Below are 26303 nucleotides of genomic sequence, written 5' to 3' on the forward strand. Positions count from 1 at the left end.
TGATTTGGTTGGTAATAAATTCCCTCCCTGTGCCCGGGCCGGCTCTGCTGTTCCCGTGCCGGATTTGCTGAGGGATCTCTCCCGCTCCTTGTCCCCAGGCAGGAACCCTCGGTTCCATTTTCTGTCCCTGTGCGGCTGCGGGGGGCAGGGACAGAGCGGCTCTGGGGGGTGCCTGGCATGGGGCCAGCGTCACCCCTCGCCACGGGCACCCCTGAGACCCCGCGCAGCCGGGCACACATTTCTGGGCACAGCTGAGCTCCCAGCTGCGCAGCGCCCCAAGGCTCCCCGTGCCTGGAAAAGCCCCAGCCGGGGCTGCAGCGTCCCGGAACCGCTCAGCCAATCCAAACGCAGCCAAAACGCGCTGCAGCCAATGGGAGCGCGAGGAGTTGAGGAGTCATCGGTTGTGTGGCAGAGCCTCGGCAATCGGTGCCCAAAAGTGCTCGGAGCCAATGAGAGCGCGCGGCGCTGCTGAGCCCGCGCTGCTCCGGACTGGTGCTGCCAGCGCAGCGCGGCCGCTCTGGGGCTGGTGCTCCCTGGGCGGCGCTGGCCATGGGGCGAGTGGCGGCAGCTGGGGCCGTACTGGTGGCACTGGTGGTGCTGGGAGCGCCCCCGGCTGCGGGCGCGGAGCTCTCGGGAGAGCGGGGGGGGCGGGAGGCGGTGGGACAGGGAGGAGAATGGGGAAAAGGGGGCGGTGGGAGCCCGAAATTGCAGGGGCAGGAGGAGGAGGGGACCCCGAAAGGAAGAGCGGGAGGGGCTGAGGATTGGGGGCAGGTGAGGAAGGGTCGGGAAAGGGTGGGAAAGTGGGGAAAAGGGGAGGGTAGGACCCCAAAACTGAGCGGGAAGGGGGGCTAGGGATTGATAGAAAAGGGTGGGAAAGGGGTGGACCCCAAAAGTGAGGTGGGGAGAGGCTGAAAGTCGGAGGGGAGAAGATGTGGAAGGGCAAATGGGGGAAGAATGGAAAAGAGGAAGTGGCAGCTCGGGCAGGAGGGATCCATGTGTGCCCTGGGGCACAGGGGGTGCGGAGTGGGGATCCGGGGTGGATCCCGGAGCTCTGGGGATACTGGGGGGGCACCCCCGGACCTGTGTCCTGCACACACAGGGGTGTTCCAGTACGTGGGAAAGTCCGAGTGTCACTTCATGAACGGCACGGAGAAGGTGAGGTACCTGAGCAGGTTCATCTACAATCGGGAGCAGTACGCGATGTTCGACTGCGACGTGGGGCACTTTTTGGGGTTCACCCCCTATGGGGAGACAGCAGCCAGGTATTGGAACAGCGACCCAGACGTTATGGAGCAAAAAAGGGCTGCGGCGGACTGGCTGTGCCGGTACAACCACGAGTATCTCAGCCCGTTCCTCACGGAGCGCCGAGGTGAGCGCGGGGCAGAGCGTGTCCCCTCGGGCCCTGCCCTGGCAATGACCCTGGAGCCCCTCAAAACCTCCCTGGAATCGGCCCAGAGCCCTCAGCCCTCCTTGTGCCCATCCCCGTGACCTTGTGTCCCTGCCACTGACCCCCGTGGCTCTCCCAGTCCATCCCAGTCTCTCCCAGTGCCTCCCGGCTGTCCATCTCAGCCTAGCGTGGTGCTGCCGCCTCTCAGCCAATCAGAGCGCGTGTCTCTGATGACTCATCAGTTGCCAGGCAGACCCGCAGCGCCGAGTGCCCCGCACTGGACTCGGCCTCCCAGTGCCGCGCGCTTCGTTCCCAGTTCCTCCCAGTGCCGCCCCAGTCCCTCCCAGTCCATTCCCAGTTCACTCCTAGACCTCCATCCTCCCTCCCAGTGCCCCCCATCCCCTCCCATCTCTCCGAGTGCCGCCCCAGTCCTTCCCAGTCCATTCCCAGTCCCTCCCAAGGCCACCCCATCCCTCCCCTCTCTCTCCCAGTTCCCCCCAGCTGATCCCAGTCTGTCCCCGCTCTCTCCCAGTGTCCCCAAGCGTATCCATCTCGCTGGTGCCCTCGAGCTCCCAGCCCGGGGCTGCTCCGTGATGGATTTCTACCCTGCCCACACCCAGCTGAGGTGGTTCCAGGGCCAGCAGGAGCTCTCTGTGGTGGCCACTGACATGGTCCCCAACAAGGACTGGACCTACCAGCTCCTGGTGCTGCTGGAAACACCCCCCTGGCGCGGGCTCACCTGCAGCTGCCAAGTGGAGCACGTCAGACTGGAGCACCCCCTGAGCCGGCATTGGGGCACAGGGGAGGAATTGGGGGCGCTGGGAGAGCCACTGGGATGTGCTGGGAGCAACTGGGAGGGAGTTGGAGACAGCCTGGTTTCAGCTGGGAGAGGGGCTTGGAGGTGTGGAAGGGCTGAGAAGTGGTTTCAAGGATGCTGGGGAGGGTGGGATGGGGTTCTGGGGGTCCTGGTGGACACTGGGAGGGAGTTTGGGGGTGCTGGATATTACTGGGAGGGATTGGAATGAGTCTAGAGGAGCTGGAAGGAGATTGGGGATGGAAAAGCAGAGGTTGGGATGAGGTTGTTTGCGCTGGGAAGAGACTGGGAGGGGTCTGGGTGAGTCCTGGTGAGGCTGGGAAGTGACTGGGAGTGGGTTTGGGGGTCCTGGGGCTGTAGGGGAAAACTGGAAGGGGGTGGTGGGATCCTGACAGGAATGGGAGAGGCTTTGGTGGGTCTAGGGGAGACCGGGAAGCGTTCGGGGGGAGGTTTCAGGGGGTCCTGGGTGGGATGGGGGTGACTGGGAGGGTACTTGGAGGGGCTTGGGGTGTCTCTGAGAGGTTTTGGGGGGTCCTTACCCCTGCAGACCCCCCAGAGATGCCACTGGATGCCGCCCGCAGCAAGATGCTGTCAGGGATTGGGGGCTCCGAGTTGGGCTTCGTCTTCCTGGCACTGGGGCTCAGCTTCTAGGAGCGTGTGTGCTCCTTCCCTGGGGCCACCAGCCCGGTGTCACCCCCTTTTCTCTGCACACAGAGCTCCTGAGCCGCCGCCAGCTGCAGTCCCTCCCCGTGGTTTTGGGCCCGGCCGGGACCCCCCGCTTCATCCCCACGCTGATTTTGGGGGTCGTGTGTCCCCCCAACCCTGCTGTCTCTCTGCCCCCGCCCGCCTGCTCCCAGTGTTCCCTGTAAAGCTTCCCAGTTAAACCCAGCCCAGGTTATGGGGGGCAGTGGGGAGGGACTTGGGGGGACCCCACGCGGGGGCCGGGACTGGGCAGGGAGGGTGGGGTCCAGGTGGGGAACACTGGGTGCTGCGGGTCTGCCCGGCAACTGGTGAGTCATCAGCCCCGCTCGGTCTGATTGGCTGACTCTTGTCCATCGCGTTCTCTCATTGGCTGAGGAGAGGCCCGGGACTGGAGAGAAGCAACGGCAGAGATCCCGCCCCGAGCACCGGCACGGGGACAACAGACCCAGCCTGGGCACACGGAGGGAATTTATTACCAACCAAACACAGCAGCACAAGCAGAAGGGAAAGAAATCCCTCCAACACCTTCCCCCCACCCAACGGGGATCACCCACAACAGGGCTTATCCACGATAGAGAGACGGGGACAGCTGAGTTTAGACCAGAAGCCAATTTCATTGAGGGTACCAGGTGTTTATACAGGGTTTTACTTGTATGGTGCTCAGACAGGGCTCGATGTTTGCTAACAATTTCCCATTAGTTACACATTCTTCATGACATCACGGCACCTGGGAACATTATCTTATCACAAAGTCTCACAACAGGTTGCTTGGTCACTTCTTGCCCAGGGAGACTTAAACTGTGTCTGTGTCTCCCACAGTTTCTGCTCAGTCAGGCCTCAGATCTCGGCCCCTTTATCAGCTCCATTGTTTTCCTCTCTGTTTTATTCCCCATTCGGGGGCACCAGGGCTCTGCCCAACGGGGGTCACTGGGGATCATCCAGCCCGGAGCCTCCCATGGGGGATGGAGCTGGAGCAGCCCACAAAGCTCTTCCCTCACTCTCTTCCCTCACTGTCTTCCCTCACTCCAAGCTCTTCCCTCACTCTCTTCCCTCACTGCAAGCTCTTCCCTCACTCTCTTCCCTCACTCGAAGCTCTTCTTTCACTCGGGGCACTCGCTGGGAGAATTGAGGCGAAAAATGAAAAGCTTACAATTCTGATAGATTTGTCAGATTTGGTACGTATTTCAGCACCGCGCGCACGCCAGGCTTTTCCCTTCACTGGCCATGCGTGTTCCTGAAAACTCCGGATTCTTTTTTATTACTCTAGCTAATTTACATATTCATAGAATTTCACAATACGTTCATGCATATTCATTCTTCTGATTTTGCCTTACACATACAGCTATTTACAGTTGTACTCACTTTTTGTCAGAAAGTACAGAGAGAACTCCTGGGTCACTCTGCGATGTCTGTTTCCAGGTTGGAGGAGTCTTTCTTATCTCTTTAGCATACAAATTTGCATTCTTTCTCTTTAGCTGGGGCAGTTTTGCTTGTGCTCCAGTTACTAGACTAAACAGCATATTTTACTTATGTTTGCAAGCACAAAGAAGAACATTTTACCTAAGTCCAAAGGCATTTCTACCCTGTTAAATTTTTACACTATTTCAGGGCTTCCCTTACTGGTGCCTCCGTTGGTGTTGGGTCAAGTGAGAGCTCTGTGAGAAGCTCTTCCCACACTCCCCACACTCGTAGGGCCTCTCCCCGCTGTGGATGCGCCGGTGCAAGGTGAGGTTGGAGTTGCGGTTGAAGCCCTTCCCGCAGTCGGGGCAGCGGAAGGGCCTCTCATCTGTGTGAATCCGCTCATGTAAGAGGAGAGTGGAGCTGGTGTGAAACCTCTTCCCACACTGGGGACACTCGTAAGGCCTCTCCCCAGTGTGGATGCGCTGGTGTGTTCTCAGGATAGAGTTCTGGCCAAAGCTCTTCCCACACTCCCCACACTCGTAGGGCCGTTTCCCAGAGTGGATCACCTGGTGCTGGATCAGGTTGGAGCTCCGGCTGAATCCCTTCCCACACTCCCCACACTCGTAGGGCCGTTCCCCAGTGTGGATCCTCTGGTGCTCGATCAGTTTGGAGATGTGGCTGTAGCCCTGCCCACATTCCAAGCACTCGTATGGCCACTCCCCAGTGTGGATCCTCTGATGCCGGATAAGGCTGGAGCAGTGTCTGAAGCTCTTCCCACACTCCCCACACTCGTAGGGCTGTTCCCCAGTGTGGATCCTCTGGTGCTGGATCAGGTGGGAGCTCTGGCTGAAACCCTTCCCACACTCCCCACACTCGTAGGGCTGTTCCCCAGTGTGGATTCTCTGGTGCCGGATCAGGTGGGAGCTCCGGCTGAAACCCTGCCCACATTCCAAGCACTTGTGAGGTTTCTCCCTGCCATGAGGCTTCTCCACCAGCCCCGATATCCGGCTGGATCTCCGGCCGCCTTCCTGGCTCAGGGGGGCTCCTTCCTCCCTGCAGCTCCCTGGTATGGGTTTGCAGCCCCTCCTCCTGCAGGATCTCCAGGGCTTTTCCTCCTCCTCCATCCAGCCACACCCTGAGAATGACAAATCCTGGTTTGGGGAAAAAACAAGAGAAGAGCACCTTGGACTGGAGGTTCCTCCTTGTCCCACTTCATCTCAGGAAATCACTGGGCATCTTGTGTCTGTGAGAACCTCCAAAACACCAAGATTCACCCCAGAAATACTGCAAAATTCAAGACACAGATAAAAAAATCCCCACACCTCAAAATTCAGCAAAAACCTCCTCCAAAAGATAAAGATTCAGCTGCCACATAAAACCAAAGCAACAACATTTAGCCCAAGCAAGCTCAGTAACACCAAGATTCACCCCGTGAAAATCCTGGATCCCCCTCCACAGTCACCTGCAGCATGTGGGGGGAGCAGCGCTCCTGGGACTGGGGGGAGGCTGCAGACACAGGGAGGGGCGGAACCTTGTGCTGCTTCCTGTTTCTGCTCCTCTTCCTCCTGTGTCTCTGCTCTTCCTCACACTCCTCTTCCTCCTGCTATTCCTCCTTCTCCTGCACAATCCCACCTTCTCCTGCCACGCCCATCCTTTGACCATTTTGTTCCTCAACCCTGCTTCTCCTTCCCTTCTCCTCCTGCCCCCAGGCCCAGCACCCACTGCCGGCTCCCTCTTCCCCCAGACCCACAGCATCCCAGCGCAGGGGCAGGGATGGAGCTGGGGCAGGTCGGGCTGGGGCAGCGCTGGGCTCTCGGCCGCTTCCGCCCGCACTCGGTCCCCACTGCAGCCGCTCCCGCCAGGACAGCGCGGGGGGGCCCGGCCTTGGCGCTGCCCCACTCCCACCTCCCCAAATTCCCCTCGCGGGGGCGAGGGGGCCGAGGGGGGGGCGCAGGTGGGGTCCAGGTGGGGAACGCTGGGAGCTGCGAGTCTGCCTGGCAACTGGTGAGTCATCAGCGCCCTGCGCTCTGATTGGCTGAGCTCTGCCTGAGGGCTGGGGCTGCAGCAAAGAGGGGACACCCTGCTCCAGGGGGGATGTCCCGAAAACGGGGGACCCCCATGAAAGGAACAAGAGGAAAGTGTCTTTACAAACAGATGCTGTGAATCTGCTCCGAGATACGGCCAGGCACCTGTACATAAGGAAGTGACAGGAGAAGCCATTGGTTTCAGGAAATGTTATCAATTGATGACACAGACTGCTGCTCAGCCAAGGTCCTGCTCAATTCATGAACTTCCTGAAGAACAACAAAGACTTAACAGAGCCAGGAATATCGTTTGCTATACAATACTGGGGTGCATATGAACGGGGTATGTCATAGGTAGACTGGGAAGTCTGCACCTCTCCAGTACTTCAGCCAGTGGGGAAAGGGAGAGGGAGATGGGGCCAGGAGAATTGGGATGAAAAGGAGGCTGTGTCCTCCAACAACTGCAGAGATCCCATGGGGAATATCCCATGGCCTCTCCCATTTCTAGGAATGAAATTACTTTTACAGGACTCCTCTGTCTGCTTTGTGGACAGAAACCTCTGCTGATGTCAATTTTCCCACACACCCTGGGGCTCATCCGGAATTCCTTCCACCATCCGGGGCTGCGGGCAGGGAGTGCAGCTGAAGGTGCCTCACCCACTTTGGGTGATCGGCTCCCTTGGCTGGCGGCGGCACCGGGGATCGATTTGGGACCCAGGAGTGACCAGGAGACAGACGAGGGACACATCAGGGGGGTCTGTGAAGAGTCAGCAGGGAGAGAGCACTGAAAATCTCAGCAGTGAGTGCACTGGGATCTTCGGGGAGTGAACATGGCAGGGCACCCAGGGAGGGGAGAAAAGGGAAAGCCAGGGAGGGGTCCTGGCCAAAGGGATGATGATTCCAAAATGTCTCTGAAGAGTACCCTGGGAGAATGTTGAGGTAGTTTGCACATTCCCCCAGAGGTAATTAAGGACATGGACAGCCCGGGGGGCAATAAGGGAAGTGGAGAAGGGATTTGGACAACAGGGGATGGATGGTGTTGGTGTGCTGGGAAGGGATCGGGTGAAGGGCAGTGTGCAGCAATGTGGTGAAGGCAAGAAGCAGCAGGAGGAATCTATGTGGTGAGAAAAAGGATGACGGAGAAGGGAAGGAACAGAAAAATACAGAGGACTGAGATGTTTTTCAGCACTGTTCTATGCTCAGAATTTGCTAGCTGATCCAGATAATTTCCATTCCGGGTTTCCCGGAGAGGAAAAGAAGGAGGTCAGGATGTCAGGGGGTTTCTCTGTGGTGGGCAGCGGCAGCACCGGGCGCAGAGGTGCGGGACTGGGAGCACGGGCTGGGGGCCTGTGGGGAGCTGCGGGGCCGGGCCGGGGCTGTGGGGCAGCCGGGGCTCAGCGCCGGGCGCTGCCTGACCCCACCAGCCCCGGGCAGGGCCGCCAGTGGCCCCCGGCCCCCAGGAGCCTGCGGGACGCCCCGGCCGCTGCCCGGCCCCGTGGAGCTGCCGGCCCTGCCCACCGGGGGGGGCCGCCTTTGGACACTGCGGCAGGACAGGGACCGGCTCTGGGATACGGGTTGGGGAGAGGACCCTGAGCACAAGGAGGAAAACAAAGACACATCTGGGAAATGCAGATTGTACATGGAAGGATCAGGGTTTTCTATTAAGCATTTGCTTTGGGTCGCTGGAGAAAGGAAAGATTTTGCACAAAGCTCAGCAGCTCTCAGAGGATGAGCACCCACAGGCAGTGAGCGCGGCTGCAGGAGTGGCAGAAGAAGGCCCTGGAGCACTTGGGCACAAAGGCACAGCAGCTGAATGCAAGAAGAGATGAGCAAAAGGCCAAGCTGAAGGCAAAGGCCATGGCACAGCTCCTACAGCCCCTCTGGGATCAACCCCACGGCCCAAGGGGGCCCCAGCACCCAGGGGACGGGGTCGGCCACAAGCACCTGGCAGAGGCATTGCCCTCCTGGGCAGGGGAGAGCCCACCCAAACAGCCCCTGGGAAGGAGTCAGGGCTGTAAACCAAGATGCCATGGGTACGGCTTTTGCCGTTGGCTTTGGCAAGAAGAAGAGCCAGACCCAGGGCAGATATTCAATTCTCTCCCTTGCAATTGATCTTGGGAATTCCTTACCCTGGCAATTCTCCACCCAGTGCAGGGTGGGGATAAGGGATGTACATTTAAAGCAGTCTGTGGCCAGAGTCCTGTCTCTTGTGAAATCTCTCCCACAGGAAGCTGGGCTGGCACAGAGCCTGCCTTGGCACTTTGCTGTTCCCAACATCCAAGCAGGACATCGGGCCCTGCCTAAGGAGGCCAAAGCAGCACCACTGGTGGCCAAGTGGCGTGGCCCATGCCAAGTGTCCCTGAGGCCAGAAACAGCCCCCAGCACAGCTGAGCACGGGGGCACCCCTCAGCCTGGGCTCCAGGGCTCTGAAGCCCCGGAGATTTGCACTTCCCGCCTGCAGCAGGAGCATGGGAGGCCCCCACGGAGCCTGCACTGAAGGCAGCGCAGCAGCAGCCAGGGCTCCACAGCGGGGCAAGCCCCTGGGCCTGCCCACACATCCTCTGCTCAAATCCTCTGCCTGGGCACCCTCCTTTGGCATCTCCAGCCACCGGGGCCAATCCTTGCTGCCACTGCTGCAGCTTCAGTGCTTTCTGGGCCTGCACTGCCACAGCTGCTGGCGAAGACAACGGCACAATTCCACTCTGGGTCTCAGCCACACTCACACACTGCGCTGCCTGGGATTGCACTGATGGAAAATACACCAGGTCACAGACTTTAACATTTTTAACATTTTATTTCTCCACTCAGCCTTGGTTTGCCTTGGCCTCGGGGAAAGAAATGGTAAAGGTTTTTTTAAGGGATGTTCCACCACTCAGTGGAGATGAGTTTAACATCTCAACACACTGGGAATGGCCCAAAAGATTCCCACAAAGATAACGCCCAGCAGCAAACAGCAACCAACACCTACTCCAGACACTGCCCCCGGCAGAGCTGGAGACACCTGCTCTGGAAAAGGCTGAGAAGGAAATCCAGCAGTTCCGACCTGATGAACAGCAGAAGCCAAGAAATCCGGGTCCAATAGGAACCCAAATACTAAAAACTGCACAACTTGAAACTACAGAACATTAAACCAATGGATTTAGATTGGTTGAGACTGTATCAAGTTTGGGAACAATCCAGTTAAACCCACGTGTCATGGAACGATTTTCTCTGCACACCCGGGCTATGTGGGGATGGAATGATTTCTGTTGCAGATCTTGGCCAGAATCAAGGAATGCCTTGACTCCTACACTAAACATATTGGTGGAGTTTTCCTTTCTTCTGCACTTTCAGAGCAAAGTTTATAACAGAAGAGTATTTTTTGTAATAATCCTACTTCTATATTGCCGGTTAGGTTTTGGTCAGGGATGAGAGAATGAGTTTTTACTCCGAGGAGAAGTAGAAAAAACTTAATTGCCTTGGGATTATTTTGTGTATGTCTGTGTGAGAGATACCAAAATTTTGGTCTGGGTTTTGCAACGTTCACCTTCAGGCTGCATTTTGCAAAACGAGAAGAGATTTAAAGGTGACCCTTTCACTCATAAACACTAAATAGATGATTTGAAGGAAAAAATAAATAAAGCAGCAGTTTGTGGGGGGAGCACATGTGAGACTGCTGAAGGCTGCTCTGGAAGAGAAGCTGCATTCCAGGCAGCCAGCAGAGGAGCTTTAGAAATGCAAATTAACACTGCTGGGGCAAAGTGGGGACAATGGACCTGCCTCTTCTTGCCTGGGGCAGGAATTGGGCTGATTCCCGCTGCCCCTCACCCCAAGCTCTGCCTGCCTGCACAGATGGAATCTGCACAGCTGAAGGCAGAGCCCATGGTGAGGATCTCTGACTCTGCAACAGAAATGGGTGAAGCTGCAAAGGGAAACAGCAAATGGAGAATGTTGTGAAAACCTCACTAAAATAAGGGGGGATCATCCCTGTGCCCTGGCGGATCGGGAAGTCTGAACCTTCCAAGTCCCTCAGCCAGTGGGCAAAGGCAGAGGGAGATGTGGCCGGGAAAATGAGCATCCAAAGGAGGCAGCGTGCTACAACAAGGGCAGAGAGCGCATGGCAAATGCCCCACGGCCTCTCCCTCTGCTCAGCAATCGAGTCACTTTGACAGGACTCCTCGGTCTCCTCTGGCCACAGAAACCTCCGGCGACGGGAATTTCCCCGCACGGGCCCGGCCAAGGGGCAGCCACCTCTGTCCCAGCCACAGCAACCGGGACGAGCCAGCGCTGCTCCGGCAGCGGCACCTGCCCAGGCAGCGGCGGGAAGGAGACCGCGGGCAGCCGCTCCCGCAGCGCCCTCAGCCCAGGGCCGGCACGGGCCGGACACGGCACCGCCAAGCCGCCGGAGCCCCCTGCCGCCCCCTCCGCCCGCAGCGAGCCCCGAGCCCCCGCAGAACCCGGCGCGGCTCCCACCTGCGCCGGGGCCGCCTCCGAGCTCCGCCAATGCCGCCTCCCCGCGCTCCGGCCGCTGCCGCCGCTCCCGGGCCCGCACAGACGCTCCGCCAATGGCGCCGCTGCCGAGCCAGGGCCGCCCTCAGGCCGCCAGCGGGGCCGTGCTTCGCCCCGCTCTCACCAATCAGCGCGCCAGAACCGCGACTGACGGCAGCAGCGGCCAATGGCAGCGAGGGGCGGGCTCTGCACACGGCACAGCCTCGCCCCGCGCTCTCAGGGCCCCCCGGGCTGTGGGAGGGCAAAGCCGGAGATGAGGAACAGCCCTGGAACGGGCCCGGGCCCGGGCCGGCATCGATCTGCAGCACCAACAAACTGCTCCGCACCTCCCGACACGGCTTTCCCGGCCCTGCGCCTTCGCCTTCGCTGGCTCCGGCTCTGCGGGAAGCCCAGCAGCCCCACTTCTCCTGCCCCCTAATTCGGAGCATCAGCGCATCGCTTTGATTTCCCCCAAAAAGGGAAAACCGCCCCAAAGCCCTGTGGGGGAGTGGGGGAGGGGAGAGATTTCTGGCACAAAACTCCAAAAGCTCCGAGCAGGACAATGAGAAGTCAATGAAGAGCCTTGAATGCAGCTTTCCCCACGCCTCCCTCCTTCCAGCTGCACCTCCTCCCCCGGCAGTGCAGGAGACAGGGAATGGGGCCGTGCTCAGTTCATCCCCCGTGGCTTCTCCCTCTGCCCAGGGACAGGAGTCGTTCCCCTGCTGCAGCCTGCGGTCTCTCCCACCGGAGACTTCTCCAGGAACTTCTCCGACCGGAGTCCATCCCCTGGGGCACAGCCCCCCTCCAAGTGCTGCAGCGGGAAAAACGCCAGTCACTTGTTTTTACAACTTTTAAAAGTTTAATGATAATGAAATGGTTATAAAAATAGTAATACAATTAGAGTAATAAAAATTTAGAGTTCGTGTAATTACAGGACAATAAAAAGCAAAGAATTACGGACGTCCGGATGCTCTCGGGCACTTAAGCCCAATAAGCATGCCTTGTGAACAAAGGAATAACCTTTAAAAGCAGTAGCCTGTTGCATATTCATACATCTCATACATGATGCATAAATTCCTTGCAAATTAAGAAATTTTCTGGTTTTTGTCAACTTCTTCCCTTTAATCCTGGTGTTTCCATAAAGACGGAGAGAAGGTGGAAGAATGTTTGTCTTTTCTGATAAGGAGGCCGTAATTCTTTATGGGCCCCCTTCATTGTCATCTCTGTGTGAAGAGTTTCTTCATTATCTCATCTCTTGCTTGAGCTAGTAAAAAAAACCCCACATACATAGGCTATATTTTAACTACAAAACTACATATACCATACTATTAAAATGTTAATACAGCACTTCTAATCAATATAACATGATACATATAGTATTCAATTTAATATTTGCGAAAAGCCAATCATAAGACATCCATTTTCCACACTTGTTTTTACAATTTCTAAAAGTTTGGTAAAAATAAAGTGGTTATAAAAATAGTAATACAATTAGAGTAATAAAAATTTAGAGTTAGGACAATTACAAGAGAATAAAAAACAAAGAATTACGGACATCTGGATGCTCTCGGGCACTTAAGCTAGGACAACATGTTTTGCGAACAAAGGAATAACTCTTAAGATCCATTCACTGTTGCATATTCATACATACCTCATGGTTATGCATACATTCTGTTTATAATAAGAAACTCTCTCTGGAATAGACAGTGCCAGCACATGTTGGAGTGGGCACAGGGATGATCCCCCCTTATTTTAGTGAAGTTTTCACAGCATTCTCCATTTGCTGTTTCCCTTTGCAGCTTCACCCATTTCTGTTGCAGAGTCAGAGATCCTCACCATGGGCTCTGCCTTCAGCTGTGCAGATTCCATCTGTGCAGGCAGGCAGAGCTTGGGGTGAGGGGCAGAGGGAATCAGCCCAATTCCTGCCCCAGGCAAGAAGAGCCAGGTCCATTGTCCCCACTTTGCCCCAGCAGTGTTAATTTGCATTTCTAAAGCTCCTCTGCTGGCTGCCTGGAATGCAGCTTCTCTTCCAGAGCAGCCTCCAGCAGTCTCACATGTGCCCCCCCCCCCACAACCTGCTGCTTTTTTTATTTTTTCCTTCAAATCGTCTATTTACTGTTTATGAGTGAAAGGGTCACCTTTAAATCTCTTCTCGTTTTGCAAAATGCAGCCTAAAGGTGAACGTTGCAAAACCCAGACCAAAATTTTGGTATCTCTCACACAGACATACACAAAAAATCCCAGGGCAATTGAGTTTTTTCTACTTCTCCTCGGAGTAAAAACTCATTCTCACATCCCTGGCCCAAACCTAACCGGCAATATAGAAGTAGGATTATTACAAAAAATACTCCACTGCTATAAACTTTGCACTGAAAGTGCAGGAGAAAGGAAAACTCCACCAATATGTTTAGTGTAGGAGTCAAGGCATTCCTTGATTCTGGCCAGGATGTGCTACAGAAATCATTCCATCCCCACATAGCCCGGGTGTGCAGAGAAAATCGTTCCATGGCACGTGGGTTTAACTGGATCGTTCCCAAACTTGATACAGTCTGAACCAATCTAAATCCATTGGTTTAATGTTCTGTCGTTTCAAGTTGTGCAGTTTTTAGTATTTGGGTTCCTGTTGGACCCGGATTTCTTGGCTTCTGCTGTTCATCAGGTCGGAACTGCTGGATTTCCTTCTCAGCCTTTTCCAGAGCAGGTGTCTCCAGCTCTGCCGGGGGCAGTGTCTGGAGTAGGTGTTGGTTGCTGTTTGCTGCTGGGCGTTGTCTTTGTGGGAATCTTTTGGGCCATTCCCAGTGTGTTGAGATGTTAAACTCATCTCCACTGAGTGGTGGAACATCCCTTAAAAAAACCTTTACCATTTCTTTCCCCGAGGCCAAGGCAAACCAAGGCTGAGTAGAGAAATAAAATGTTAGAAATGTTCAAGTCTATGACCTGGTGTATTTTCCATCAGTGCAATCCCAGGCAGCGCAGTGTGTGAGTGTGGCTGAGACCCAGAGTGGAATTGTGCCGTTGTCTTCGCCAGCAGCTGTGGCAGTGCAGGCCCAGAAAGCACTGAAGCTGCAGCAGTGGCAGCAAGGATTGGCCCCGGTGGCTGGAGATGCCCAAGGAGGGTGCCCAGGCAGAGGATTTGAGCAGAGGATGTGTGGGCAGGCCCAGGGGCTTGCCCCGCTGTGGAGCCCTGGCTGCTGCTGCGCTGCCTTCAGTGCAGGCTCCGTGGGGGCCTCCCATGCTCCTGCTGCAGGCGGGAAGTGCAAATCTCCGGGGCTTCAGAGCCCTGGAGCCCAGGCTGAGGGGTCCCCCCGTGCTCAGCTGTGCTGGCGGCTGTTTCTGGCCTCAGGGACACTTGGCATGGGCCACGCCACTTGGCCACCAGTGGTGCTGCTTTGGCCTCCTTAGGCAGGGCCCGATGTCCTGCTTGGATGTTGGGAACAGCAAAGTGCCAAGGCAGGCTCTGTGCCAGCCCAGCTTCCTGTGGGAGAGATTTCACAAGAGACAGGACTCTGGCCACAGACTGCTTTAAATGTCCATCCCTTATCCCCACCCTGCACTGGGTGGAGAATTAACAGGGTAAGGAATTCCCAAGATCAATTGCAAGGGAGAGAATTGAATATCTGCCCTGGGTCTGGCCCTTGCTCTTGCCAAAGCCAATGGCAAAAGCCGTACTCATGGCATCTTGGTTTCTATCCCCAGCTTCCAAAGGTGTTTCTTTCTTTCCCCATTCATTCTTTGTACCCAGCCTGAGCTCTGGGGGTGCAGGAGTTATGGAGGTCCCATTGTATTCCTAAAGCTGCCATAACCCCCTGGAGGATCTTTCCTGTAAAATGAGTTCTGCTGTCTGAGTCTTTTGCTTCCACAATCCCTTTTCTTGGAATTATTTCTTTTAGAAATCCCTGAATAAGTGATCTAGTGGTTGCTGAGCAATCAGAATTGCTTTTGCCCCCCTGTTCGGTGGCGTGGTGTCAGCAGAAGATATTGAAGCCTTCCTGCTCAGGGCATTTCAGTGCCAGGCTCTTACAAGCACACACAGCTGTGCCGGTTGAGCTGACCATGGGGCGGTAACCTGGGCTTTGTCTGATTCCCTTCCTTAATAACAGCGTGTCTTGTAGCTCTTTTCCCTTCTGCTGCCCTTGAAGAGCCATCCAGGAACACATTTTCTCCCTCAGGCCAGGGAATGTCTCATCAAGCTCTCCCAGGCTGTGTCTGGAGCTCTGTCACTTGAATGCAGTCCTGGGTTTCTTCCCAGCCCCTCTGTGGGCTGTTCAAACAGGAGGCTGGGTTAAACCCTTCCCCTGCCCTCAGTTCTAAATCCTCCTGTGCCACTGAACAAGTTTCATACTGTAATAACTGAGCACTGCTCATCCATTTAGAGGCTCTTTTGGTTATCAAAGCTTTAACTTGATGGCAGACTGGAACAGCTGGAGATCCTGTTGTCATCAGGTTTTGGGCCTGGGTTCCCCTTAAAGCTGTGTCTGCACAATTCTGCAGACAATGAGGCCACTCTGGCCACTGGGTTCAACATTTTGGCCCAAGAATTCCTTTGGCATGGCCCTGTTTAACATTCACCTACAATTCCAGTTTCTTTACTGAGACTGGAAGAGCCACAGCTGAGGCATCAATATTACTAGGAAGAAAAAGAAATTAATTTATTTCAAACCTATCCCCCACAGCTCTTAATAGTGATTGGACAAATCATACCAGCTCAGCTTTCCCATTTATTCCCTAATAATTAAAACATTCCTTTACAATATTCCCAAGTTAGGTCTAAGATTCAGAATGGATGGAGAGGCCCCTGTATCCATCAGGAGAGGCCTCCTCTCGATGCAGACCCAGCCTGAATGTTCTCCAGGGCTCCAGTGTGGTGGGTCCCCAGTGGGATGGGAGCTGTGACAGCCCTGACAATCCATGTCCATCCAGGGGTGGGCTTGCTCCTCCTGAGGGTGCTGCTGTCTCTGCTTCCAGTGTCCCTGTGCCCTGCAGCTGGAGCCCTGACTCCTTCCCAGGGGCGGTTTGGGTGGGCTCTCCCCTGCCCAGGAGGGCAATGCCTCTGCCAGGTGCTTGTGGCCGAACCCGTCCCCTGGGTGCTGGGGCCCCCTTGGGCCGTGGGGTTGATCCCAGAGGGGCTGTAGGAGCTGTGCCATGGCCTTTGCCTTCAGCTTGGCCTTTTGCTCATCCCTTCTTGCATTCAGCTGCTGTGCCTTTGTGCCCAAGTGCTCCAGGGCCTTCTTCTGCCGCTCCTGCAGCCGCGCTCACTGCCTGTGGGTGCTCATCCTCTGAGAGCTGCTGAGCTTTGTGCAAAGTCTTTCCTTTCTCCAGCGACCCAAAGCAAATGCTTAATAGAAAATCCTGATCCTTCCATGTACAATCTGAATTTCCCAGATGTATCTTTGTTTTCCTTCTTGTGCTCAGGGTCCCCTCCCCAGCCCGTATCCCAGAGCCGGTCCCTGTCCTGCCGCAGTGTCCAAAGGCGGCCCCCCCGGCGGGCAGGGCCGGCAGCTCCACGGGGCCGGGCAGCGGCCGGGGCGTCCCGCAGGCTCCTGGGGGCCGGGGGCCACTGCCGGCCCTGCCCGGGGCTGGTGGGGTCAGGCAGCGCCCGGCGCTGAGCCCCGGCTGCCCCACAGCCCCGGCCCGGCCCCGCAGCTCCCCACAGGCCCCCAGCCCATGCTCCCGGTCCCGCACCTCTGCGCCCGGTGCTGCCGCTGCCCACCACAGAGAAACCCCCTGACATCCTGACCTCCTTCTTTTCCTCTCCGGGAAACCCGGGATGGAAAGGATCTGGATCAGCTGGCAAATTCTGAGCATAGAACAGTGCTGAAAAACATCCCCGTTCTCTGTATTTTTCTCTTCCTCCTCTTCTGCATCATCCTTTTTCTCACCACATAGATTCCTCCTGCTGCTTCTTGCCTTCACCATATTGCTGCACACTGCCCTTCACCCGATCCCTTCCCAGCACACCAACACCATCCATCCCCTGTTGTCCAAATCCCTTCTCCACTTCCCTTATTGCTCCTCTGGGTGTCCATGTCCTTAATTACCTCTGGGGGAATGTGCAAACTACCTCAACATTCTCCCGAGGGACCCTTCAGAGACATTTTGGGATCATCATCTCTTTGGCCAGGACCCCTGCCTGGCTTTCCCTTTTCTCCCCTCCCTGGGTGCCCTGCCATGTTCACTCCCCGAAGATCCCAGTGCACTCACTGCTGAGATTTTCAGTGCTCTCTCCCTGCTGACTCTTCACAGACCCCCATGATGTGTCCCTCGTCTGTCTCCTGGTCACTCCCGGGTCCCCAATCGATCCCCGGTGCCGCCGCCAGCCAAGGGAGCCGATCACCCAAAGTGGGTGAGACACCTCCAGCTGCACTCCCTGCCCACCGCCCCAGATGGTGGAAGGAATTCCGGATGAGGCCCAGGGTGTGCGGAAAAATTGACATCAGCAGAGGTTTCTGTCCACAAAGCAGACAGAGGAGTCCTGTAAAAGTAATTTCATTCCTAGAAATGGGAGAGGCCATGGGACATTCCCCATGGGATCTCTGCAGTTGTTGGAGGACACAGCCTCCTTTTCATCCCAGTTCTCCTGGCCACATCTCCCTCTCCCTTTCCCCACTGGCTGAAGTACTTGAGAGGTGCAGACTTCCCAATCCACCTACTACATGCCCCTGTAATTTGCTCCCTGCTTTTATATAACAAACGATATTCCTGGCTCTGTTAAGTCTTTGTTGTTCTTCGGGAAGTTCATGAATTGAGCAGGACCTCGGCTGAGCAGCAGTCTGTGTCATCAATTGATAACATTTCCTGAAATCGATGGTTCTCCTGTCACTTCCTTATGCACAGGTGCCTGGCCGTATCTCGGAGCAGATTCACAGCATCTGTTTGTAAAGACACTTTCCTCTTGTTCCTTTCATGGGGGTCCCCCGTTTTCGGGACATCCCCCCTGGAGCAGGGTGTCCCCTCTTTGCTGCAGCCCCAGCCCTCAGGCAGAGCTCAGCCAATCAGAGCGCAGGGCGCTGATGACTCACCAGTTGCCAGGCAGACTCGCAGCTCCCAGCGTTCCCCACCTGGACCCCACCTGCGCCCCCCCCTCGGCCCCATCGCTCCCGCGAGGGGAATTTGGGGAGGTGGGAGTGGGGCAGCGCCAAGGCCGGGCCCCCCCGCGCTGTCCTGGCGGGAGCGGCTGCAGTGGGGACCGAGTGCGGGCGGAAGCGGCCGAGAGCCCAGCGCTGCCCCAGCCCGACCTGCCCCAGCTCCATCCCTGCCCCTGTGCTGGGATGCTGTGGGTCTGGGGGGAAGAGGGAGCCGGCAGTGGGTGCTGGGCCTGGGGGCAGGAGGAGAAGGGAAGGAGAAGCAGGGTTGAGGAACAAAATGGTCAAAGGATGGATGTGGCAGGAGAAGGTGGGATTGTGCAGGAGAAGGAGGAATATCAGGAGGAAGAGGAGTGTGAGGAAGAGCAGAGTCACAGGAGGAGGAGCAGAAACAGGAAGCAGCACAAGGTTCCACCCCTCCCTGTGTCTGCAGCCTCCCCCCAGCCCCAGGAGCGCTGCTCCCCCCACATGCAGCAGGTGACTGCGGAGGGGGATCCAGGATTTTCACAGGGTGAATCTTGGTGTTTCTGAGCTTGCTTGGGCTAAATGTTGGTGCTTTGGTTTTATGTGGCAGCTGAATCTTTATCTTTTGGAGAAGGTTTTGATTTTTGCTGAATTATGAGGTTTGGGGTGTTTTTGATCCGTGTCTTGAAGTTTGCAGGATATCTGGGGTGAATCTTGGTTTTTTGGAGGTTCTCACAGACACAAGATTCCCAATGACTTCCTGAGATGAAGTAGGGCAGGGAGTAACCTCCAGTCCAAGGTGCTCTCCTTTTGTTTTTTCCCCAAACCAGGATTTTTCATTCCAGGGTGTGGCTGGATGGAGGAGGAGGAAAAGCCCCGAAGATCCTGCAGGAGGAGGGGCTGCAAACCCAGCCCAGGGAGCTGCGGGGAGGAAAGAGCCCCCCTGAGCCAAGAGGGCGGACAGAGATCCAGCCGGAGCCCAAAGCTGGTGGAGAAGCCTCACAAGTGCTTGGAATGTGGGCAGTGCTTCAGTCGGACCTCCCACCTAATCCAGCACCAGAGGATCCACACTGGGGAACGGCCCTACGAGTGTGGGGAGTGTGGGAAGGGATTCAGCCAGAGCTCCAACCTGATCCAGCACCAGAGGATTCACACTGGGGAACGGCCCTACAAGTGTGGGGAGTGTGGGAAGGGTTTCAGGCATAGCTCTGGCCTGATCCGGCACCAGGTGATCCACACTGGGGAAAGGCCCTACACCTGCTTGGAATGTGGGCTGGGATTCAGCCTCAGCTCCAACCTGCTCCAGCACCAGAGAATCCACACTGGGGAACGGCCCTATGAGTGTGGGAATTGTGGGAAAAGCTTCAGTGACAGCTCTGGCCTGAGCCAGCACCAGGTGATCCACAATGGGGAACGGCCCTATGAGTGCTTGGAATGTGGGAAGAGCTTTGGGTGGAGCTCTTCCCTGAGAAGACACCAGCGCATCCACAGTGGGGAGAGGCCCTACGAGTGTCCCCAGTGTGGGAAGAGGTTTAAGACCAGCTCCACTCTCCTAAAACATGAGCGGATTCACACAGAGGAGAGGCCCTTCCGCTGCCCCGACTGCGGGAAGGGCTTCAACCGCAACTCCCACCTCACCGTGCACCAGCGCATCCACAGTGGGGAGAGGCCCTACGAGTGTGGGGAGTGTGGGAAGAGCTTCTCCAGGAGCTCATACCTGACCAAACACCAACGGAGGCACCACTCACCCTGTGAGTGCCCCGAGTGAGGGCAGAGCTTTGTGCGCTGCTCCAGCTCCATCCCCCATGGGAGGATCCGGGCTGGATGATCCCCAGTGACCCCCGTTGGGCAGAGCCCTGGTGCCCCCGAATGGGGAATAAAACAGAGAGGAAAACTATGGAGCTAATAAAGGGGCTGATATCTGAGGCCTGACTGAGCAGCAACTGTGGGAGACACAGACACAGTTTAAGTCTCCCTGGGCAAGAAGTGACCAAGCAACCTGTTGTGAGAGTTTGTGATAAGATAATGTTCCCAGGTGCCGTGATGTCATGAAGAATGTGTAACTAATGGAAAATTGTTAGCAAACATCGAGCCCTATCTGTGCACCACACAAGTAAAACCCTGTATAAACACCTGGTACCCTCAATGAAATTGGCTTCTGGTCTAAACTCAGCTGTCCCCGTCTCTGCATCGTGGATAAGCCCTGTTGTGGGTGATCCCCGTTGGGTGGGGGGAAGGTGTTGGAGGGATTTCTTTCCCTTCTCCTTGTGCTGCTGTGTTTGGTTGGTAATAAATTCCCTCCGTGTGCCCAGGCTGGGTCTGTTGTCCCCGTGCCGGTGCTCGGGGCGGGATCTCTGCCGTTGCTTCTCTCCAGTCCCGGGCCTCTCCTCAGCCAATGAGAGAACGCGGTGGACAAGAGTCAGCCAATCAGAGCGAGCGGGGCTGATGACTCACCAGTTGCCGGGCAGACCCGCAGCACCCAGTGTTCCCCACCTGGACCCCACCCTCCCTGCCCAGTCCCGGCCCCCGCGTGGGGTCCCCCCAAGTCCCTCCCCACTGCCCCCCATAACCTGGGCTGGGTTTAACTGGGAAGCTTTACTGGGAAGACTGGGAGCAGGCAGGCGGGGGCAGAGTGACAGCAGGGTTGGGGGGACACAGGACCCCCCCAAAATCAGCGTGGGGATGAAGCGGGGGGTCGCGGCCGGGCCCGAGACCACGGGGAGGGGCTGCGGCCGGCGGCGGCTCAGGAGCTCTGTGGGCAGAGAAAAGGGGGTGACACCGGGCTGGGGGCCCCAGGGAAGGAGCACACACGCTCCTAGAAGACAGCCCCAGCGCCAGGAAGATGAAGCCCAACTCGGAGCCCCTGATCCCTGACAGCATCTTGCTGTGGGCGGCATCCAGTGGCATCTCTGGGGGGTCTGCAGGAGTAAGGACCCCCCAAAACCTCTCAGAGACACCCCAAGCACCTCCAAGTACCTTCCCAGTCACCCCCATCCCACCCAGAACCCCCTGAAACCTCCCCCCGATCCCTTCCCGGCCTCCCCAGGACCCACCAAAGCCTTGGCCATCCTTCTCAGGATCCCACAGCCCCCTTCCAGTTGCCTCGCACCGCCCCAGGACCCACAAACCCTGTCCCAGTCCCTTCCCAGCCTCACCAGGACTCACCCTGACCCCTCCATGTCTCTTCCCAGCACAACCAACCTCATCCCAACCTCTGCTTTTCCATCCCCAATCTCCTTCCAGCTCCTCCAGGCTCACTCCAATCCTTCCCAGTCACACCCAACACCTCCAAACTCCCTCCCAGTGTCCACCAGGGCCCCCAGAACCCCATCCCACCCTCCCCAGCATCCTTGAAACCACTTCTCAGCCCTTCCACACCTCCAAGCCCCTCTCCCAGCTGAAACCAGGCTGTCTCAAACTCCCTCCCAGTTGCTCCCAGCACATCCCAGTGGCTCTCCCAGCGCCCCCAATTCCTCCCCCGTGCCCCAATGCCAGCTCAGGTGGTGCTCCAGTCTGACGTGCTCCACCTGCCAGCTGCAGGTGAGCCCGCACCAGGGGGGTGTTTCCAACAGCACCAGGAGCTGGTAGGTCCAGTCCTTGTTGGGGACCATGTCGGTGGCCACCACAGAGAGCTCCTGCTGGCCCTGGAACCACCTCAGCTGGGTGTGGGCAGGCTAGAAATCCATCACGGAGCAGCCCCGGGCTGGGAGCTCGAGGGCACCAGCGAGATGGACACGCTGAGGGACATTGGGAGAGAGCGGGAACCGACTGGGATCAGCTGGGGGGAACTGGGAGAGAGAGGGGAGGGGTGGGGTGGCCTTGGGAGGGATTGGGAATGGACTGGGAAGGATTGGGGTGGCACTCAGAGAGATGGGAGGGGATGGGGGGCACTGGGAGGGAGGATGGAGGTCTGGGAATGAACTGGGAATAGACTGGGAAGGACTGGGGTGGCACTCAGAGAGATGGGAGGGGATGGGGGCACTGGGAGGGAGGATGGAGGTCTAGGAGTGAACTGGGAATGGACTGGGAGGGACTGGGGCGGCACTGGGAGGAACTGGGAACGAAGTGCGCGGCACTGGGAGGCCGAGTCCAGTGCGGGGCACTCGGCGCTGCGGGTCTGCCTGGCAACTGATGAGTCATCAGAGACACGCGCTCTGATTGGCTGAGAGGCGGCAGCACCACGCTAGGCTGAGATGGACAGCCGGGAGGCACTGGGAGAGACTGGGATGGACTGGGAGAGCCACGGGGCTCAGTGGCAGGGACACAAGGTCTCGGGGATGGGCACAAGGAGGGCTGAGGGCTCTGGGCCGATCCCAGGGAGGATTTGAGGGGCTCCAGGGTCATTGCCAGGGCAGAGCCCGAGGGGACACGCTCTGCCCCGCGCTCACCTCGGCGCTCCGTGAGGAACGGGCTGAGATACTCGTGGTTGTACCGGCACAGCCAGTCCGCCGCAGCCCTTTTTTGCTCCATAACGTCTGGGTCGCTGTTCCAATACCTGGCTGCTGTCTCCCCATAGGGGGTGAACCCCAAAAAGTGCCCCACGTCGCAGTCGAACATCGCGTACTGCTCCCGATTGTAGATGAACCTGCTCAGGTACCTCACCTTCTCCGTGCCGTTCATGAAGTGACACTCGGACTTTCCCACGTACTGGAACACCCCTGTGTGTGCAGGACACAGGTCCGGGGGTGCCCCCCCAGCAGCCCCAGAGCTCCGGGATCAATCCCGGATCCCCACTCCGCACCCCCTGTGCCCCAGAGCCGCCATGGATCTCTCCTGCCCGAGCTGCCACTTCCTCTTTTCCACCCTTCCCCCATTTGCCCTTCCACATCCTCTCCCCTCCGACTTTCAGCCTCTCCCCAGAGAGAGTTTCAACCTTTTAAACATATTTCCCCAAAAGCCCAGCCCTCCTTCCCGCTCAGTTTTGGGGTCCTACCCTCCCCTTTTCCCCACTTTCCCACCCTCTCCCGACCCTTCCTCTCCTGCCCCCAATCCTCAGCCCCTCCCGCTCTTCCTTTCGGGGTCCCCTCCTCCTCCTGCCCCTGCAATTTCGGGCTCTCACCGCCCCCTTTTCCCCATTCTCCCCCCTGTCCCACCGCCTCCCGCCCCCCCCGCTCTCCCGAGAGCTCCGCGCCCGCAGCCGGGGGGGCTCCCAGCACCACCAGTGCCACCAGTACGGCCCCAGCTGCCGCCACTCGCCCCATGGCCAGCGCCGCCCAGGGAGCACCAGCCCCAGAGCGGCCGCGCTGCGCTGGCAGCACCAGTCCGGAGCAGCGCGGGCTCAGCAGCGCCGCGCGCTCTCATTGGCTCCGAGCACTTTTGGGCACCGATTGCCGAGGCTCTGCCACACAACCGATGACTCCTCAACTCCTCGCGCTCCCATTGGCTGCAGCGCGTTTTGGCTGCGTTTGGATTGGCTGAGCGGTTCCGGGACGCTGCAGCCCCGGCTGGGGCTTTTCCAGGCACGGGGAGCCTTGGGGCGCTGCGCAGCTGGGAGCTCAGCTGTGCCCAGAAATGTGTGCCCGGCTGCGCGGGGTCTCAGGGGTGCCCGTGGCGAGGGGTGACGCTGGCCCCATGCCAGGCACCCCCCAGAGCCGCTCTGTCCCTGCCCCCCGCAGCCGCACAGGGACAGAAAATGGAACCGAGGGTTCCTGCCTGGGGACAAGGAGCGGGAGAGATCCCTCAGCAAATCCGGCACGGGCACAACAGACCCGGCCCGGGCACAGGGAGGGAATTTATTACCAACCAAATCACACCAGGACAAGGAGAGGGGAAAGAAATCTCTCCAACACCTTCCCCACACCCAACCGGGATCACCCAGAGCAGGGTCACCAGGGCTCTGCCCAACGGGGCTCACTGGGGATCATCCAACGTGGATCCTCCCATGGGGGATGGAGCTGGAGCAGCGCACGAAGCTCTTCCTGCACTCGGGGCACTCACAGGGCCTCTCCCTGGTGTGGAAGTGCTGGTGAGTGACAATCCCTGAATTCCACCTGAAGCTCTTCTGACATTCCAAGCACTCTTAGGGGCATTCCCCAGTGTGGATCCTGTGGTGCTCGGTGAGGTCAGAGGTCCCACTGAAGCTCTCCCCACACTCCCCACACTCACAGGGCCTCTCCCCAGTGTGGGTGTTCTGGTGTTCCATCAGGGTGGAGCTGCAGCTGAAGCCCTGCCCACATTCCAAGCACTTGTGAGGCTTCTCCCTGCCATGAGCCTTCTCCACCAGCTCCGAGCTCCGGCTGGATCTCCGGCCACCTTCCTGGCTCAGGGTGGGGAGCTCTTTCCTCCCTGCAGCTCCCTGGGCTGGGTTTGCAGCCCCTCCTCCAGCAGGATCTTCGGGACTTTTCCTCCTTCTCCATCCAGCCACACCCTGGGAATGACAAATCCTGCTTTGGGGAAAACCAAGGTGGGAGCACCTTGGAGTAGAGGCTCCTCACTGCCCAAGTCCACCCCTAGAACTCAGCAGGAGTCTTGTGTCCATGGAAATCTCCACTATATCAAGGTTCAGCCCAAAACAACTCTCCCAGGACTTCCCGATCTCTGATCTCTCCACTTTTGGCGTTCCAGAGGTTTCCTTTCCCTGGGGTGATGGGGGTCCAATGGCTCCAGGGGTTCCCCCTTCTCCGACATCCTGATTAGGTATGATCCAAGAGCTTCTGCGGGTCCATGGGGTCCCTTCTCCCCTGATGATTTACTTTGAGGTCCCAGGGGTCCCAGGGGTCCCTCCTCTCAAGGCTCCCCCCCTTTCCAGCCAGCTGGGGTTCCCCCAGCTCCAGGATCACCCCTCTGTTCTCTCCCCACTCCGGGGGTCCCAGGAGTTCCTCTCCTCTGCTCCCCCGGAGGTCCCCAGGACCAATGTCCTCCCCCTGGTGACCCTGGGCAATGGCCACGTGGACTCCCAAAGATCCCCCCAAGGGGCTCAGCTTTGGGGTCCTGCAAGATCCAAACCTACACACACACACACACAGAAAAAAAAAAAAAAACACCCATCCCAGGGTTTATTTGGGCCTCCCAGACGATATTTGGGGCTCAATTCCACAATCTGCAAGCTCCAAACACACCCCAATAAAAAAACCCTCTCAGGGACCCCCCGACAGATTTGGGATGAGCTGCCCCTCCCCTCTCACCTGCAGGATGAGCTGGGGGCGATGGTCCCGGGGCCAAGGGTGCTGCGGCCACAGGGGGCACTGGAACCTCCTGTTTCTCCTCCTTTTCCTGCTCCTGCTCCTCCTCTTCCTGCTCCTCCTTTTCCTCTCTCCCTCCTCCTCCTCCTTCTTGATCCCACCTCCTGCCCAGTTCCTGCCTTCTCTATATTTAGAGTGGAGAACCTTGCTTGTTTTTAGAACGAGAACAAAGATCCCAGATGGAACACAGCTTGCTGGTTTTAGCCAGAAGTGTCAGTGACTAAAGGTCATGTTTGCTCTGCTTTGGTGCCGTCCTTGTTCCTCCTCAGTGTTCAGGCTGGGCTATGGGGTGTCCTTGTTTGCTGCATTTTCAGAGCTCCTCCTGGATCCTTTGTGTGAAAAATGCAGATTATATGGCTCTACGCAGATATTTACTATACGTATTATGCTAGGTTGGAAAGTTATGCTGTAGTAACATTTTAATAATATAGTAAATGTAGTTTTGTAATTGAAATTAAGCTTTAGTAGTTAAAATAGAAAATATGTGTGTGTGGTATCCTTTTTGCTCAAGAGAAGGAGAAGATAATCAAGAAATTCTTCACACAGAGATAACAATTACAAAAACCCCTAAATCTTCCAGAGGAAAGGAATTTATGGCTTTCTTTATCAACAAAAAAACCGAACTTCTCCAAACTCGACTTAGACTTCAAGGCGCCTGGGATTAACAGGAATTCCTCAACAAGTACCGGACGAACTTCTTGTTTTAAATAAATATATGCATATTCATGAAGTGATTTGTGTATGCAACACGTTACCCCTCTTAAGGAGGGAATTCTTTTTTATCGGGGTCCTTCTCCTGGCTCACTTTTGTCCAGAGAGAGGTACACAGCCCGGGCTGTAACTTTTTGCTGTTATTGTCTCTTTAATTGTCCTAACTCTAATTGTTTAATCTTTAGTACTTTACTTGTATTAATTTTTTTTCAATTTATTTTTATTAAACCTTTATAAATTTTAAAAGCCAAGTGATTGGCGTTTATAACACTTTGGGCAACAGGCTGTGCCCTGGGAGGGCTCTTTGTGCTCCTTTGTGACACAGGAGAACCTTCCAGGCGGTTTCTGCATGAGCTGCTGCTGTGATGTCACAGGAGCACTGCCACGTCCCCGAGGTGTTCCCGTTGCTGTGGCACACGGAGGCCTCAGTGTCCAGAGTGGCTCTGGGCACTGCTCGTTGCCGGAGGATCCTCCTGCCCGAGGCATTCTCAGCAGCCAGCCCAGCCCTGACGGGTGTCCTTCTGTGCTTGCAGGGCTACAGTCTGCAGACGTGTGCAGCGCAGCCAAAAT

At 57.0% G+C, this 26303-nt stretch overlaps 1 protein-coding gene and 2 pseudogenes across 1 annotated transcript; 1 reads left to right on the forward strand and 2 right to left on the reverse strand.

Annotated features, from left to right (window-relative positions):
• LOC137464098 (uncharacterized) overlaps nucleotides 1-26303 on the reverse strand; it is a 1364046-nt pseudogene that overhangs the window by 88592 nt on the left and 1249151 nt on the right.
• LOC137464119 (class II histocompatibility antigen, B-L beta chain-like) lies at nucleotides 547-2852 on the forward strand. The gene is given in 5 exon segments (XM_068175427.1): nucleotides 547-631; nucleotides 1097-1369; nucleotides 1920-1967; nucleotides 1970-2182; nucleotides 2758-2852. Coding segments are annotated over 5 exon segments (711 nt in total). The 5' UTR covers nucleotides 547-549.
• Nucleotides 20585-23009, reverse strand: LOC137464074 (class II histocompatibility antigen, B-L beta chain-like; annotated as a pseudogene).

The sequence above is a fragment of the Anomalospiza imberbis genome, chromosome 36, assembly GCF_031753505.1.
Source record: "Anomalospiza imberbis isolate Cuckoo-Finch-1a 21T00152 chromosome 36, ASM3175350v1, whole genome shotgun sequence".
Lineage (NCBI taxonomy): Eukaryota > Metazoa > Chordata > Aves > Passeriformes > Viduidae > Anomalospiza > Anomalospiza imberbis.